This window comes from Phaethon lepturus, unplaced genomic scaffold (genome assembly GCF_000687285.1).
Source record: "Phaethon lepturus isolate BGI_N335 unplaced genomic scaffold, ASM68728v1 scaffold17423, whole genome shotgun sequence".
NCBI lineage: Eukaryota > Metazoa > Chordata > Aves > Phaethontiformes > Phaethontidae > Phaethon > Phaethon lepturus.
The window spans coordinates 63,181-80,167 of NW_010529911.1; the positions used below are offsets into that span (position 1 = coordinate 63,181).

Consider the following 16,987-nt stretch of genomic DNA (forward strand, 5'->3'; position numbering starts at 1 on the left):
AAAAATTAAAAAACCTAACTCCAAGCAAACAAAAAAACCCCCCCCCCCCCTTTATTATCCTGAAAGTCACCCAACTTGAGCTCCAAAGTATAGCAAAAGAAAGTTAAGGAAATAAAGTTGTCTATGAAATTCCTTTTATCAAACATGAAAAAAACAAAGCAATTCTGAAACAAACAAGTGCTATTCTGTGTGACTTAAAACCATGTTCAATTTATAAAGGATTCATACTTAATGATCAGCAGCAAAGAGGTACCAGGAGCTTTTAAAAAGGATGTAAAACTGATGCTTATATTTCTAAGTTACAGGCCATTCAGACCCTGAATTTCCAAATAGCTCTTGGCAAAGATCTTCCAGTCACTGTGAAAAAACAGGTTATTGCTTTGGTTAACTTCAACCAAACTTTTCTCTAGCCTAATACCTCAAACACGAATTACTGTCCTAAGGCCCAAAGAGTCATGCAGGACAGTCAAAAAACATTAATCTATGACGGCCAACAGCAGATGTTCCTATAAAACATTAATGTTAGCTAATCGTACTAGGTGCTAGAGATGCCGGACCATATTATCTAAATGGTCTACTAAACCTCTAATGGTAATTTTCACTAATTTTCCTAATTGTGTCAAATCTCTGCCAGCTGGGGTGCGTCACATTCTGCTCACTTTTCTCCAGACCCCTGTTCAAATACTGGTATTAGATAAAGAGGAGAGAATAAAAAGGAGTAGTAAGTCCAAGTATCATTGGCATACTGATGTGAAAGTAGACAAAAATATCTGAAAGTCAGTAAGTAAATGGCTTGAAAGTTCAGTACCTCCTTGTTACATTTTGGCCCTTGCAGTTTTCTCCAAAGTTCATGAAAGCCACTGCTAACAGGACCCACCTAAAGGTGGGAGGATTATTTGGAGGGGAAGAGCATAAATGAACAAACTTCTCAGAAGCTTGTGTTACTGTTATTACATACAGGAAAGGACACAGGTCCAGAATAATACAGGCTGGTCCTTACTCTACAATCTTCATATCTGGCTACTTAAAAAGTACTTCTGAAGTCTCAGCAGAAAGGGATACAGAGCAGCAGAGAGGTGAACTCATAGGTTTGGAAGATAAAAAGAGCCAAGGCATGTTTTGAGCCATAACTACATTCAACTCCGGACATATTCAGGGGTGTGTATTATATACTGCTTCTGAATGTATAAAATTTGAGTGTACAAAGAAAGACGATGCATGGGAAAAAGAGGAATCTTAAAAGAAGGTAACAGAAACTGCTCCAGGAAATCATATGCATCATCTCCCTTGTAACACAAACAACTATGCAAGCACTAATGGCTTTCTAGATGGATAAACTAGTCTGAAAAAGGACTCTCTTTCTAACTTTTAAAGCTACACCTCAGAAACTTTTATAGACCATTCAGCAAACATATACTTTTAAATTCATCTGAGTTAAAGTTCTGATTTTGCTTCATTGACACTAGTAACATGTTTTGAAACAATGAACACTAAGTACAGAAAATAAGTCTCCATGATTTTTAATTTTTCCTTGCTTGCAAGCAAAAAATCAAAAAATATTGACTCTGATAAACCTTTATTTTCTTTTACATGTAAAAAAACCCTCAGGAATACACAAAGCTGCTATTTTCCCATCAGACGTAACTTGTAAGAAAAATTGAAACACCCGTGTCATCTCTCCAGTAGGAGGTTGTTTGCTGGCTGAAGGCTGGCAGGGTGTTTGCTTCACTTGGTGCTGCTCTTTGCAGCCAGCAAGCTTCCACAGGACCTGTCACTGTGCGGGAGGAGCATCTCTGCGCACGGTACCGTACGGTATGATGACATGCCTGTTGCCATGGCTACCACAGTGAGTGGGGAGAGTTGCCTGTCAGGGACCAATTTACTTCTCCAGACTGGCACTGCCACCAAAGGGAAGGCAAGCTCGCCCATAAATCTCAGCAGAGCCTCAACACCGAGCACAAATGACCTAAATTTACACACAAGTGTTCTCTGCAGGTAATGTTTCTAACACGTACTGTTAGACATGAAAACATCCATTCCAACATTATCTTCCCTGCAAAAGGGGATTTTAAAGATTTTCAACTAGTAATAGTATACAGTCTTGTATTATACTCTTTGAGGTTCTCCAGCATCTATACTAATTAACTTCTACTGTAGTAACCTTTCTGTTGTACAACAATTACCTATCAATTAAGCATCAATATACCTAATTTATTATTTTCTTCCATCAACCCGAAAGGACTCACATAGTACTGAATATGACAAAGAATAATAGATAGGGCACTGCTCAAATTAGTAAGGGCTTTCAGTCTATGTTGTTACACTTAAAACATTTTTCATTACCCACAGTATGATTTATGAAGAGTACAGAGATCTTTAGAAGTCTGTTAAGCTGTTTTGATTTGTAAAGTTGAAACAGCATTCTTATTTCTTCACTTGTGTTTCAATGCTCGCTACATAAGAATACACACCATTTAATTAATTAAAAAATTCACTCCACTCCAGTTAAAACAACATTGGAAAACTCTGAAAGTTTAAGATTAAATGTGCAATCTCAAGGGTTTTAAACACATTATTGCTAAAGCAATAGTTGGAAAAAAAAACTGTAGGGGAAAATGTGTTTTCCTTAATTACGTTATATTTGGCAATCCATTTGATAGCTAATTGCATAGAATATGCATTTTACTAATGCTGTCTTACAGTTCTTTCTCGCATGGTCTGCATAGCTGTAAAATAGCAGGTAAAACCTCCAAACCCACATTTAAATATGAACGACACTATTTACTTTGCTGCTTTACTTTAGCAATGCTTAGAAACAGCTTGTTCCTTGTTACTTTGTCCAAGACCTTCTTGTGCTACTCTTAAAAAACTCAGAAAACAATATTAGTTATTGGATTATAGAAGAGTATGAGGGTGTTCAGTACCTGGGGATCAGAGCCGTCAAACCCTTCCTGGTAAATGATCCTCTGAATGGACTGAAGTAGCCTTGCATAGGCACTGTTCATATTACTGTTGGTAAGAAGAAATAGTTTAGTAACACATTTAATGTTCTCCCATATGTCTCTAACAGTTGTATTAAAAATAAATATAAGCACATGCAGCTTTCAGTCTGAAAGTGTCATATAGAAAAAGGTGTTACAGAAGAAAAAACCCAACCCTCTTCGAATAAAGTTCAAATTATAAGCAGTTGTGATTGCTTCATGTTAACTAGTTTAGTGCTCATTTAGTGAAAGCTAAGATCGCTAGAGATTAAGATAACGTAATTATGTCAGGCTCACTTACATCTAGAAGATTAATTATGTAATGTATCAACTTAAAGTTGAAACCATTACAGCACCGTACTGATCTTCTGTAACTGGCAAAGAGCTACCCAACTCTTATTCCAAGTATACCTAATAAATGCCCTGATGAACAGAGTGGACTTTCTATGACTTAAAACTTTCATACATACAACTGCTACAACAAGCAAAACCAACAAAAAATGGGACATTTTCACAATTAAAAAGTTAATGTAGGGTTTTTTTTTGTTTTGTTTTAGATTTTTTTTTTCTGATACGACACCACAGCATAAGATATCTGCTATGCTACAGTTCCATTTTGTACCCATACACTAGGGGTGTTATTAGTGCTTTATTTGCATGATGGCAGAATTGTGAGGTAGAATTTATTTAATGTATTATTTAGAAAATACAACACAAAATAATCTTTTTTTTAAAAGGAAACTTGTGTCTAAACATGGATTTAGGCAGACTTAAAACCAAATGAAAGCTTGGGAAATCATCTTGTCAACATCTTAGAAGGTCCAGTTCCTGCACATCCAAAGCACTTCTTCAGATATCCATCCCAGCCATGCTCTCCAGTCCACAAGCTAATACATACAAAGGACAGAAAGTCCCAATTTTTAGTTTAAAAAAACAAGCCATTTTTTCATTTTTAAAAGAGATATACTGGTTTCTTAAATCCCATAGAGCATACTGGCTTGTGTGTCTGGACTTGATGTAGGTTCCTCACTGCAGATGAGAGTTTAAGTCCTTCTATCTTTTCTAGCTTCAGCTTTCCTTCTAGTCTCAGTAATTGCCATCATGGGTTTAGAATTCAAACCTTCTTGTGTACCTCTTGGGAAATATGAGTGATTGTTTTGAAAAATTTGCTTCTAAAAATATCCTTACTTGTTGCAATCATTTTATATGTTCGGTCTGATAACAGCCAAGGTTGGAAGGGACCTTGAAAGATCACCTGGTCCAAACATTAATGAAACTATTCCCATTACTTTAGTAAGAGCCAAAAATGTTATCCAAATGTATTTTACTAATGAATACCTAAATAAACCCAAATAAACTTGCTTTAATACTTTTGCATAGGAGAGAAGACAACTTTTCCGACATGCAGTTAAGAGTTGCATTAACTCAGAATTCTACACTTCTTTCAAGAAAACAGTATCAACCCAAATACAACCCCCCCAATGATATATTCACATTATCAACATCTACAATCAAAAGTCATATAGTCATAAAAATATTGAGTATTGAAATACTCAGTGTCAGAAAATATTAAGAGATAATCCTTCTCAGATATAAATAAAAGGGGGAGTTCCCATATTAAATTTCATTTATTTGTTTTCAGTTTTAGTACCCTAGAAGGCTACAGGTTAAACAAATATACCTCACTAATTTAATACTCTCTATGAAATTCACAGCTGAAAATAAATAGCAATATATATCTCAACATGATATGAAGTTGGCCTTGCTATACAAAAAAGAGCATCTCAAACAGAAAAAAAAGAGTAAATTTTTTGCTCATGAAGTCAACTTCTTTCCTAGCATTTAGCTGCGAAAGGAATGGCTGTGAAATGTTACACACTCCTGCAGGCATCAGTTTACAGGGTAGGTGGAGGGGAAGAGGGCTTTAGCCTCCACGCTAGCCAAAATGCCTTCTCACGCCATGTCTTCACATTATCGCAACACACGCACAATCCTTGTTGCATACACAGTGCTGCAATTTCTCCCCAGTTCTGCCAGAGCTGGAGAGAATTTGCGGCACTTCATAATAACCAGAAGCATTCATGTATCCTTTTGGATATTCCTTTATCCTTTTGGAAAAGATAGAAACTGCTGCTCACCAACGTTAGGAAGGAGTTTGCAACTATCCTGTAGCCATAGCCACACTACAGTATGTGTAATACAAAAAGACAACTGTGGTCATTGTCACCACAAAGTAGCATTTTCAAGTTTGTGTATCTATCATATATTTTGCTTATGAGTAATACCATGGGATGTCAGATATGAGCATTACCGTAGGGATGTCAGAGAATATACTGCAATCACAGTACTTGCCAATTCCTGATTTGTTACTAACTCGCTCTTAAAAGTTAGTGGATAAAAGAATAAAATACCTAAAGCATTAGCAGAACTAAAGGATCCCACAATTAAAACAAACAATACATCAGAAAAAGATTTGTAGCGAAGAAAGAATTAAAGAAAATAATGTAATGCACATAGAATGTGAAAGTAGGTGCTCTTCTACTTCTGGCTAAAATATTAGTGGTTTAGTTGAATTTGAAACATGCTATGTAAATAAGGACATGAAAAATACAGTGGAAACACTATTTATAAAAACAAGTTGCATCATCCTTCTGGCAATGTTTGTCATAATTTAAGGAAGGAAATAAATTTTTATTTTCTAATTTCTACTCTTTTTTGGCTTTGTTACTAAACACCATTTAAATCTGGTAATGAGTTTAAACAATTCCATCTTTACTCTTTTTTTTGTTTAGCAATTTAGTAATGGATAAAGCAGGAGCTGGGAAGAAGGTATCCTGGTTACAACAGAGCCTGTGACTTCTCTGTTGATAGTTTCTAAGCAGTTAACAAAGGTTAGGTTATCAGGGTATGACAAATAGCCTTATTATGTATAAGGAGACCCCATTAGGCAAGACAGTCAAACCTGTTATCTAAATTTATCGGTAAATCTAGACTCTAGGTAATTTTTTTTTTTTTTCGAAAGCACATACATTCTTAAGGGAAAACTTATGAGCATTACTGGAAAACTACAGCTTAAATTATTTTAGTTCCCTTGATTATCAAACTTTCTCTTTTGGTAATTGCAACTAAGCAACAAGGACAGAAGTAAAGCAAAAGGTGTAGAAAGTAAGCCTGTTCTGAGTTACCACAGAGGATATTTCTGCCTTCCTGTTAAGTACCAGCTTTAGCAACGTAATGAAAAGGATACCAGAATACCCTAGCAACAACTGGAAAACAGTTGCTGTCAGCTGCACAGCCTTGTTAAACTGGTCCCAGCATTAGGGCCAGGGCATAACTGTCCTTCCCTAACATAAAAAGTTAGATAAGAAAGAGAAGGCTTATGCTGCCTTTTGGCACTAAAAACCCAGTCCCATTTACTACTTCCTTTAGGAGAACAGACTTCCCAATATGTTTTCAGTGAATGTTTATCATGGCGCAATGAACTTCCACCCGTCTTGAGTGATTATCCAAGAGACGACCCTGTAATCTAATTTAGCCATCAGGTACCAGAAGTACAGAAAGGAGAGCAAACACAGTACTCCTCATTTCCCTCTGTCAAAGAGCAGATACACACACTTGTGTGCAAAAACACAGGAAAGAATAGAAAGATCCCAACTTTAAGGTAAACAAATGATGTATATAACCTCCAAATCTGATCTTTAATTGCAAAGTAAAAGGCCAGTCAATAACTTAGTTCTGCCTAGTCAGTCAAAGAACCTCCTTTGTTTGAAAGCCCATCAAGAAGCCAAATGCTTGTGTGGATAAGAGGGACATATGTATAGATATACATGATTGCTAAAAAGGGCCAAGAGTTTCTGGCCCAAATAAAAGCCTCTAAACCTGTGATCCTGCAAGGGAAGCACTGTAATTATGTGGCAACAGACATTAGCTACAATTACAGAGACAGTTCACTCACTGAAGAACAGTTTAAATAAAAAAGGTTCCTTAATGTGATGCTAGAGAATTTGAAGCACCAAGATGATTTGGTCATTTTTACAAGTATGTGGTTCTTATGCCACAAAACATTATGATAAAAGACCTTGCTCATTAATAGATGCAGCACCATTTTTCAAAGGATTGTAAAATATATGTTCACTATACTCACTGTTTCTGTTAGGAGAGTATAAGCTGTACAGGAAAATGGGGTACATTACTTTTCCTGTATATTTTCTGCCTTAATTGCATAATGTGTTCTTTGTCAGTACACCCCTGAGCAGTGAGAGAAAAAGAGAGCAAAGGATTGTTCTTGTTTCTCACACCTTCCCAAAGAAAAAAAGGGTGGGGGAAGAGAACTGCTCCAAATTTCAAGGAGGCAAAATGAAACCTAAGGCCTCCAAAGGCAGCCACCCTCTAATTGAAAAAGAAAGGGAAAAGTAACGCTGGTCAACAAGGTGAATTCTAGGTGCATCTAACAAGTTACAGGTTGAGCACATTCTTTGAGGAACATACAAAAGTAGCAGGTCTCTGTCAGGAAAACAAAAAAAAACTACCCAAAAAGGACAACACTTAGGCAATGCTTCGCTCACAGCAGTACATAAGGTAATCAAAAAATTGCAATAAAAGCCATACTGAGCTTCTAAAACTTTTCTTTACAATTACTAGCTTGTCATTGCAGAACATACAGTTTATGACCTCAATGTAGAATGTATATGTTGGGTTAGGTACAATTTCCACGACGACTACACAATTTAGGGTGCCTCTTCAGCGCCTGTAGGACTATAACAATTTATTTCAGCCTGAACCTAAACCATACTGTGCTCTGCTACATTACAATGGATTATGCCAGTTAAAATAATGTGGAAACATTTAGAGAAGAGGGAAAAGCTTCTCTGTTTTTTTTTTCTTTCGCTAATTCCTCTTTTTTTTTTAACTTCTGATACTATAAAGAGGTATCATCCATCAACAACAATACCATTTACTTATGGAAAATTATATGCTAGGCAAAATTATCAGTTTCTGCTTCCTCCTCAACTTCTGTATCAATGACAAAAGGAAAACATTCTTATAGATTTTAAAAAAAACAATCCACATCACTGATTTTGGTCTGCACTCCTACATGATTTAAGAGCAAATTTCATTCAGAAATGTCTTTACTGATACATATCTTGCAAAGTATATACTTTAGAAAGTCATGAAATCTTTCGTAAACATCCCATAATACATAGCCTATTAATGTAAATTATTTCAATAATGAACTATCCCCTTTCTTAAAAATGCCTCCTTATTTTTGAAGGGTTTGTCAGCTTTCAGTATTAATGCATTTTCTGCCAATCTTATTTTGATAAACTAAATTGAAAAAAGTCATATTTTTAGAGATTTTCAGAATTTGGAGTAATTTTTGTAACAATTTTTTAAATTCCTTCCAGGCTATCAGTACTTTTTTTGTGGTACTGTCACCCTAACAGATCACAGAGATTTTGCAATGTTATATAGGTAATTAGCATTATGCGACCAGGTGTTTTTTTGGCTATGCATCTAAGACCATGGTCTGGGAACCTTATGTTTACAAAATGATATCCTCTAAGTGGAGACATGCTAACTAGCCATGTCTGTGCTCCTAGTTCTCCTAGTAACATAGCGTAAAAGAGGTTAGCTCAAGCTCTCGGTGGGACACTCAGGCAATCAAAGATGAGGTCTAATACAAATTGTTGACTTCTATTGGAAGGGTTAACTGTGACTACAATATTACTTTCTTTCAAATCATTGTCTAGATAATCAAGAGAACAGAAATTTTTACTATTCTATGATATATTGAAGTTAGCTTTAGAAGCCAGATTTTTCCAAACAGTAATGCCAACAGAATAATATCCTTTCCCTTCCCTGCTTATCAACTTTCTTTTATGAAATCATCCTGATGGGATTGTGAGCTTCTTTTCAGTCCTTGAGAAAGGAATGCTTCCTTTAGAATTTCATCACAACGTTTGTAAAAAATACAGTACAAGCCTGTTGGGTTTCTGTAAAAGCATAAATGTTTTGAGAACAGTGAAATAATTGGTAATATTCATTCTTAGTATTGGATTTAATACGCTGTGACTAATGTGTATTAAAGAATCATAGAAGATAGAGATGAAAGGGACCTCAAGAGGTCAGGTAGTCTATCTTCTTGCCCCAAGGCAAGATGAACTACATCTAAACCATCTCTGACAGATATTTACCTACCTTGTCCTTAGAAATTTTCAATGATGGAGATTCTACAATACTCCCAACCCGTGTCTGCAAGGCAACTTTTTCTAGTGCTAATCATTAGAAAAATATCTCCTTATTTCCAGCCTGTATTTCTACCGCTACAGTTTACTGTAGCCCATTACTGCTTGTCCTACCTTCAGCAGACAACAGAGTTACTGCCCCTCTGTATGTCAGTTTTTAAATGTGCTTCAAGTCTCTGCTTCGATTTGTCTAAGAACTTCCATTTTTCTGTCAGGGGCCATATATCCCAGTTCTGGATGTATACTCACCTTCACAACCTTCTCTAACTAATCCAGAGTTTTCCTGAAGGATGCTATTAAAAACTGGACAACCTTGTTATGGCTGAACAGAAGTACTTTGCATGTCTTCCACATTAAATTCCAGTTTATCACCTCCATGCTTTTTAAATTATGCTTTTCGGTAGCATTAATCAGCAACACTGCTAATATATTTTATGTTAAAGATACTGTATAAGCCCAGATATTCTTCTGGAGACCTGCTACTCTATTTTATTTGTTTAATTAATTATTTCAACTAGTATGATATTTGGCATGTCTTCACTGAATTTCATACAGTTTATTCCAGATCACCAACCTAAATCTTCTTGAATTCTAATTCTATTATCTAATCTGCATGCAATTATTCCTTCCATTTTTTTCCAAATTTGACATTATGACTACAATAAAGATACTCATTGCTCAGGATATGTATCAAGCCAAATTGGTACTAGATTGTTACCAGACCCAGCACTGGGATTAACCTTGGTACTTCACTCAGGTTCAACCGTGACTCAGTGACAGTTTATTTAGAAGATAATCAACATGACAAAAAGAAAAGTGTCAGACCAGTCTATGTTCTTCCTTTGACATAACAGACTTGATCAATGGAGAATATCTCCTGTTTTATTTTAAAGCCTTTTGACTCTATCCTAGTTGAATACCCATAAGCAAACAAAGGAAACACATACTGGGTGAAACTACCCTAGAAGCTTAAAAATAGATTGTATTGTTTTTTCTTGTATTTTTCGGAGCACTGAAGTTATCCCACAGATGTGTCCACCTTCTCCTCTCTGTCAAGACAGGCATTTGCTTTGGCCTTTTTGGCTTTGTGGAACATAAAGAATTGTCAATGAACTTCATTAGGTCCCAGCTTGAAAACATTTATTATTTTCTAACCTGGTCTTTCCTTATGTAAACTGGGTAGTCCACTTTGCTGATATTAACTGTCCTAGGTGCAGATCAATTTGGGGATTGGGGTAATGGGAGAAGCAGCTTTTCTCCACTTCCATTATTTTTTAAGAACTCCAGTTATACAACACTGATGAACAGAACCTGAAATTCTAATTCAGTTTATTTTTTAAATGCGTGTCAAAATTGAATGACTTTGCCTATGGGAAGCTTAAATCTTCTATCTCTTTACAAAGAAATAAGCTTTATTTCAGAGGCTGCAATTCTGAAAAATTCTTCTTCCCACCTTGCCTTAACTTTGACCTAGTTCAACCTTTTAAATACAGGAATCCAAAACCAGTGGTGTTTGTGGTCAGGAAAGACAATAACCAAAAGTTAGAAGACAAATGTTGTACTGGAAATGAAGAAAGAGATGTGCCCATCTCTTCACAGTTCTGACAGATTTCTGAGAGTTCACTATTCCCAATGTGCTCTTTATTCCTCCCTGTCTCTTATCACATTGTATTTTGCTCTAAAAAAACAATGTTTAGAATGGTGGTTGTCTGTTGTCTTGGTACATGCCTTTACTCCCAACAATACAATTCTTTCATTTCCTCAGGAGAGGCTTCTTGAAGGAGACCCATGTTGTGGATGCAGCGAGAAGAAAAGGAGATAAGCCTTCTAAAATCCATCTTTATTTGATCATGTTCCTCACCCACCTCAACACTCTGTGCTCTACCAATTTGCTAAGCAAATTAACTAAATCTAATCTTTCTGTTAGATTAAAACTAAAAATAAGTATAGAATTCATATGGTAAGAATGATGAACTTTTATCAGGATAGCACACAAGAAAAATACCAGAGTTAAGCAAGGCTTATAAAATCAAATGCATAAAAGTTAAAGTCCATTTCCTATACTATACGTATGAGTTAATTTGATTTTAATGTAAAATGTACAAATACTTGACAGCCATATAGTTAGTGGAATTAAGCTCAGAGTCATGAGACATTCTAGTTAGCTTAAGAAAAAACAAAAAGGGAGTTAGGAGTTATATTGCTCAATAACAATATAAGCTCTTGCAACCTATGTGTCACACTCTTGTATCTATGCTCTGTGGTCCTGCTATTAAAAAAAAAAAAAAATTATACATAAAGTTGCTTCAAATATTTACCATATAAAGAATAAAATATAATTCCTCTCCTTTCTCCTGTTTTTGTTTTTTTTTTTTTATTACAACATTGCAAGAACTTACAAACCAGTGACATTTGATCACGTAAGACAAACAAATTACAGAGACTTGGTTTTTGCTTTTCTACAGTGCTAAGAAAGGCCCTTGATACTGCACTTCTTTCATAAATCTCAGTTTTAATATTTGAGTAATGAAAATCAATCACAATAAAGGCTCCCTTACTACTGCTTGCAGGATTTGGCCCTATACACTGGGATCTATAAAACTATGTATTATATAAATTAAGTGACTGGGCTGAACAAAGAGATTGCTAGCCCATGTTTGATGTCTGAGTTGACTTGAAATGTCTCCAAGAAAGATACAATGGACGTGTGTGCTACAGGCTAATATGAGTCTTTGCTACTGTCACTCATTTTCTCTTGGTCTTCCTTAATTCATTACTGACAGACACAAACTATAATAAGTTATTCATTCAGAGAAGAGTTTATGATTTTCTCTGGAATTAGGGGTGTTGTGTAAGACATAATTAGTGACTGTAATTCTATTCACAGCATTTTGTGTTTTCCTTAGGTGAAGCTGTAGGATGTAAGAAGTAAAAGTCACATAATACACTAATCTCATATAGCATTCTAAGCTATGTAGGTCAAGGATGGCCTGTCTTCTTAGCCCTAAAAACTGTGTGGATATCTTCCTAAGACTGATAGCCGCCTGACACACATATCTCCGAAAGCTAATGGGGCATGGTGCTCAGGGAGTAGTTCACAGACAGATAGTAATAGTTGTCCCCAGTCCCCACACTCAGCTGTCAGTAGGGCTGGACTGAACATGCAGCTGTGTCCTAGGCTGTCCTAGCAATGTCTGCCTTAATTGTCCCTGCCAACGTGCTTCCTCCCACAGCTGAGGAGGCCATATACTGCACTGTCTCTGTGCCACAGCAGCTTTGCTGCCAGTCGTAGCATGTAGCACTGACATGGGAAACACAGCTAAACTGCTTATGAGCCCTGTGTGGCTACAAGATTTTTCACAGCAAGTGTAGATGCAACAATAGCCTTTACTACTAATATGCAGACAAAATTTGAACACAAAACAGAAGCACGTGATATTACAACTTACCATGCTTTCATTTTAGGCTGCATAGTCAATTCTTCAGGAAGGTAAAAACAGTGCCGTTTTATGGACTGAAACAGTTCCGGAGACATTGTTTTAGAAACATCATAATAATGGCCAAACTTTGTAGATGTTGTTGGGCTGGCCTGTGGAAACAACAAAATCTGTCAGAAGAAAATAATTAACTGGCAATACACTTTAAAGAAACCTCTGGTTTTTTTCCCCATTCAGCATGAGTATAAACCTCAAGTGGAACAACATTATAACATTTACTACTAAGTTTTGGGTCCCCTGTTGACATTCTATAATGTGAATTTTCACACATAATTCAACCCTTACTGTTCCAAGTTGCATCACCAAACTGCAGTCAGATACTTAAAAACATGTATTTTTGCACATGAAAATGTGACAGACATATGAAAAATGCAGGCCATGATGTGTTCCACCTATCTGATTTTTCAGTACCTGGGAATTATACAGCGCTACAGAAACATTTTCAGCTGAGTTTGAAAATGTTTCACTTTATTTATGATCTGTAAGAAAAAATACCATTGCATCTTCATACATCTGCTTTTAATAGAAAATCGTAAAAAAAAGGACATAGTTAAAAACTACTTTTAATTTCTTGAATTTTGAATAAACAGCATTACACAGACATTACACACAATAACCATGGTTTACTATAATGAAGATACTTTTTTATGAGCTCTCAATTTTGGATATATAAAACATCATAAACCTCTCAAATTTAATATACACCATAGCAGGAATTACACATTTTGAATATGTTGTGCTAGTAAATAGAGGAAATGAATGCATATTTTTGTTCCACACTAATGGAGTTCAGCATGCAACCTGCAACTTTAGTTGAATTACACACGTAATGTTAAAAAAACTCCAGATTGTTATCATATGCAGTATTAAAGTATGTAGTAGCTGTCTGCTACAGGAATTGAATAGTTTTTGCTCTTCACGTAACAATCCATTTTCTTCATCTCTTCTGCCCTTCTCATTAAAAAAAAAAAAAGCTATCCTGGAAAGAACAAAGCAGAATAAACCTCAGAGGCAAGTTAGTCTCTTCCAGGGAAGGAAAACACTTGGCACAAATGTAAACCACTATATAGTATTTTTTAATGTACACACTGTAAAGGAATCACAGATAGCAAAGTGATATTAAAATTGATCCTATGTTATGGCACAAACACCACTGTGCTCCTGATCAGACTACCTCTCATCAACTGTTCTAACTCTTTTGAGGAAGAAGAAAGGTAATTTACAGTAACCAAACAAGTTTCATAATACACGTATCAATCAAACCCACAATATTTCTAAATGGTAAGATGCCTGGACCAAGAAAGGTGCTGATCCTAGACTTTCAACAGCAGCTTTGCAGGTCAAAAGAAAGATGACCTACTAGTTTATTTCGAGGACAACTACCCTAAGCCTGGACTGCATCTCAAGTGTGCATTGTACAACGCAGGAATGCGCAAAAATATTTTTAAGTCGTTTTTCTATCTTCCAACTCCAAGACTTTATTGCTAAGCTGAATCCCCCATAAGAGTCAAGAGCCACTTCAGGTATTAAATGAAAAAGTATTAAGATAAAATGAAATATCTCAACTGTTGTTAAGGTGACACAGAAAAGGTAAGAGCTGAAAGAGAGATGTTGAAGACCTATTAACACCGCAGAACAGAATGCCTTTTAAAGGTGGTTCCGAAGACATGTTTGGATTGGTAGGTAAAGTGAAAGGCTATTTTGTTTGTAGTTAAAAGTATGGAACTACTTTTGAAAAGTGATCAGAAATGTCCCAGGTAACTTCAAAAGTTTCTCAGTACTTTCTGTAACAACTTAGAACATTCTATGAAAGGATTTTTCCTTCAAGCAGGCCAATATATACATTTTATCCACTACTTGAAAGTTGAGCAGGCTTCTGTATGTATGCAATGAAAATTCTTTGGAACAACTTCTGCTCCCATTTCATCATCTGCTATTCTTGCTATATACAGGAATGACAATAGGTATACTGAATTATTACAATAATGGGGTGCCAATAATTTTCTGTGTGTTGAGCAACAAATTATTTAGTTCCAACTCCAATTATTACAGAAGGCTTGTGGTTTTCATAAACCTTGGTCTTACTAATAAAATAAGCACTATAACACTATAAAAAGAAAGAATACAGACATGCCAGACATGGACATGTCTTTATAGTTAGCATTCTGAAAGCAATCATGCTATGTATTCCCACAATTTTATTTCATGCTTCAGCTAATCAAAATTATATTAAACTGTTAAGATTAATTAGAATAATTAAGATTTAGAGTAAATATTTTGAAATTATTTGATTAATAGATGCTAGGCCTGATCAATTATCAGAGAATAGCAACAATAATACAATTATACAATAATATATTTCCTACAAAAACAATAACAAAAATAACCCCAAACATTTAATTAAAATTCATTTTTAATTAAAAAGCCCACAAAATTGGTCATGTGTATCTAGTTATAAGAGGCAGATCAGTTTTACTCAAAAAAAGACAGAAAACCCCATTCTCTAAGTCAGTGCTCCAACTGATTTAGCAGCACCTGATTTTTAAAGAAGGAAGTCCCACAATCCATCAAAATTTAAATATTTTTAATGTAAAACGTAACTTTGTTTAAAACAAGGATTCTGAAAGCAATTTAAACAGGGGCTGTTCTTTGGCCTATAATCTATTCTTTATCCGGATTACAGATCAGAATGTTTTTACTGCAATCTCTGCCAGAGCTCATCTTTTCATTGTGTACTTCCAAGCCCCCTTAATGTTTTAGAAAGGCCTTGACTAACTGAACTTTGATCTGATGTCTTCATTGAGAAAAGCTCCAGGTTGCCCATTTCAGATGCAAATCCTTACTGAGGCCCAATAGAGTTTAGTAAAGACAGCAAAAAAGAAGAAACAAGAAGTTTCCAGGATCCTCTTTGAGAATCCTGAGGCACATTGGTGTCCTTAATCCACCCTGCTGCATGGATTAAGGTAGGTGATAACCTCTCTTGATTCAAAAGAATAAGCAGTGCCTACAAACTGGGTGGAGACTAGGATTTGGCTATAATAAAACACCATGCAATAAAAGCTCGGTCTATGTCAGAAGCCTGTGAATAGGCCTCAATGTACTGCATTCCCAGGCTTAGTGGGGAAGCTTGCAAAGAGCCTACCTGAATCAAGTAAGCATGAATAATCTGCCTTAGCAGAATGACCATGGAGAGTGCGAAGCAGAGACTTTCCACTCCTCTTAAGTTTGATCTGATAAATTTATTAGTGGATTGGAGGCTCAAGCCTGTTCTTTCCTGGATTCCTATTTTGCACAAGGAGAAATACACTAAATTGTCACTGAGCAGAGTGTGCTTTTATGCTACCGTCTGCTGTTAATGTTTCTAATTGCAATACTAATGTGCTAGAAATCTCAGATTTAGGATGAATCAAGGCAGAAAATTGATTTCATGCTGTGACAGTTTATATATTGCCCCAAGAACATAAGCAGTTCATTCAAAAAAAAAAAAAAAAAAGGGAAAAAAAGGGGAAAAAAAATCCACTGTCTTGCATTGCAAATAGACTATCCACATACTCAAAAGTTTAAATGAAATTAACCTCTGATCCAGATGAAAGTAACAAACTGGCAAAGGCACATCAAGCACTACAGAACCTGTTACTTCGACAGGTTTCTTATAAAGCATCTGTCTTTTTTCTGATGTACAAGGTATACGCAAGATGTAAAGAGAAACTGTGATAGTTATGAAGAGTACTAATATAAATACCATGCATAAGAACAAAAATGAGTTACCTAACTAATTTGTATGAGGTCTAATAAATGGGAAGGTGATATCTGAACTATTAGTGAAAATCTCTTTTAATACTTAGAAATAAAAACTAAATTAGGTATCAAAAATACCACAAAGACAGCTTTTACTCAGCATTCTTACTTCATGTAACGCCAGATATTGGATGGAAAAGTCTTCTCCTAATGTGTTTAGAGTTCTAGTTAAAATCAAAACTATTTTCTCTCTCTCATACTTGAAACTATTTGACAGTAGTTTTTGAAATTGTACTAGTTTATTAGTTCAATCAGTTTGGAAAATATGCCTTGACATATTATTCAATGTTATTTTTTTCTACCAAAAGAAAATTTAAACAATAAATCACAACCAAAATTGTGAACTAAATGATTGTACTAAGTGTATTAAGCACTCAGGGTGCTGCCAGACAACATCAGGTTTGTCCTCAATGGAGTATATTCACCAATCAAATTAATCTAGCACAGCACCAAAGTTTTATGATAA

At 35.5% G+C, this 16,987-nt stretch overlaps 1 protein-coding gene across 1 annotated transcript in view; it reads right to left on the minus strand.

The window, feature by feature from the left end:
* ELP4 (elongator acetyltransferase complex subunit 4) overlaps positions 1-16,987 on the minus strand; it is a gene marked incomplete at both ends in the record, with an annotated part of 51,712 nt that overhangs the window by 19,797 nt on the left and 14,928 nt on the right. Inside the window, 2 exons of the mRNA XM_010284090.1 lie at positions 2,925-3,009; positions 12,676-12,815. Of these exons, the coding sequence (XP_010282392.1) occupies positions 2,925-3,009; positions 12,676-12,815 (225 nt within the window). The remainder of the gene's footprint in view (positions 1-2,924; positions 3,010-12,675; positions 12,816-16,987) is intronic.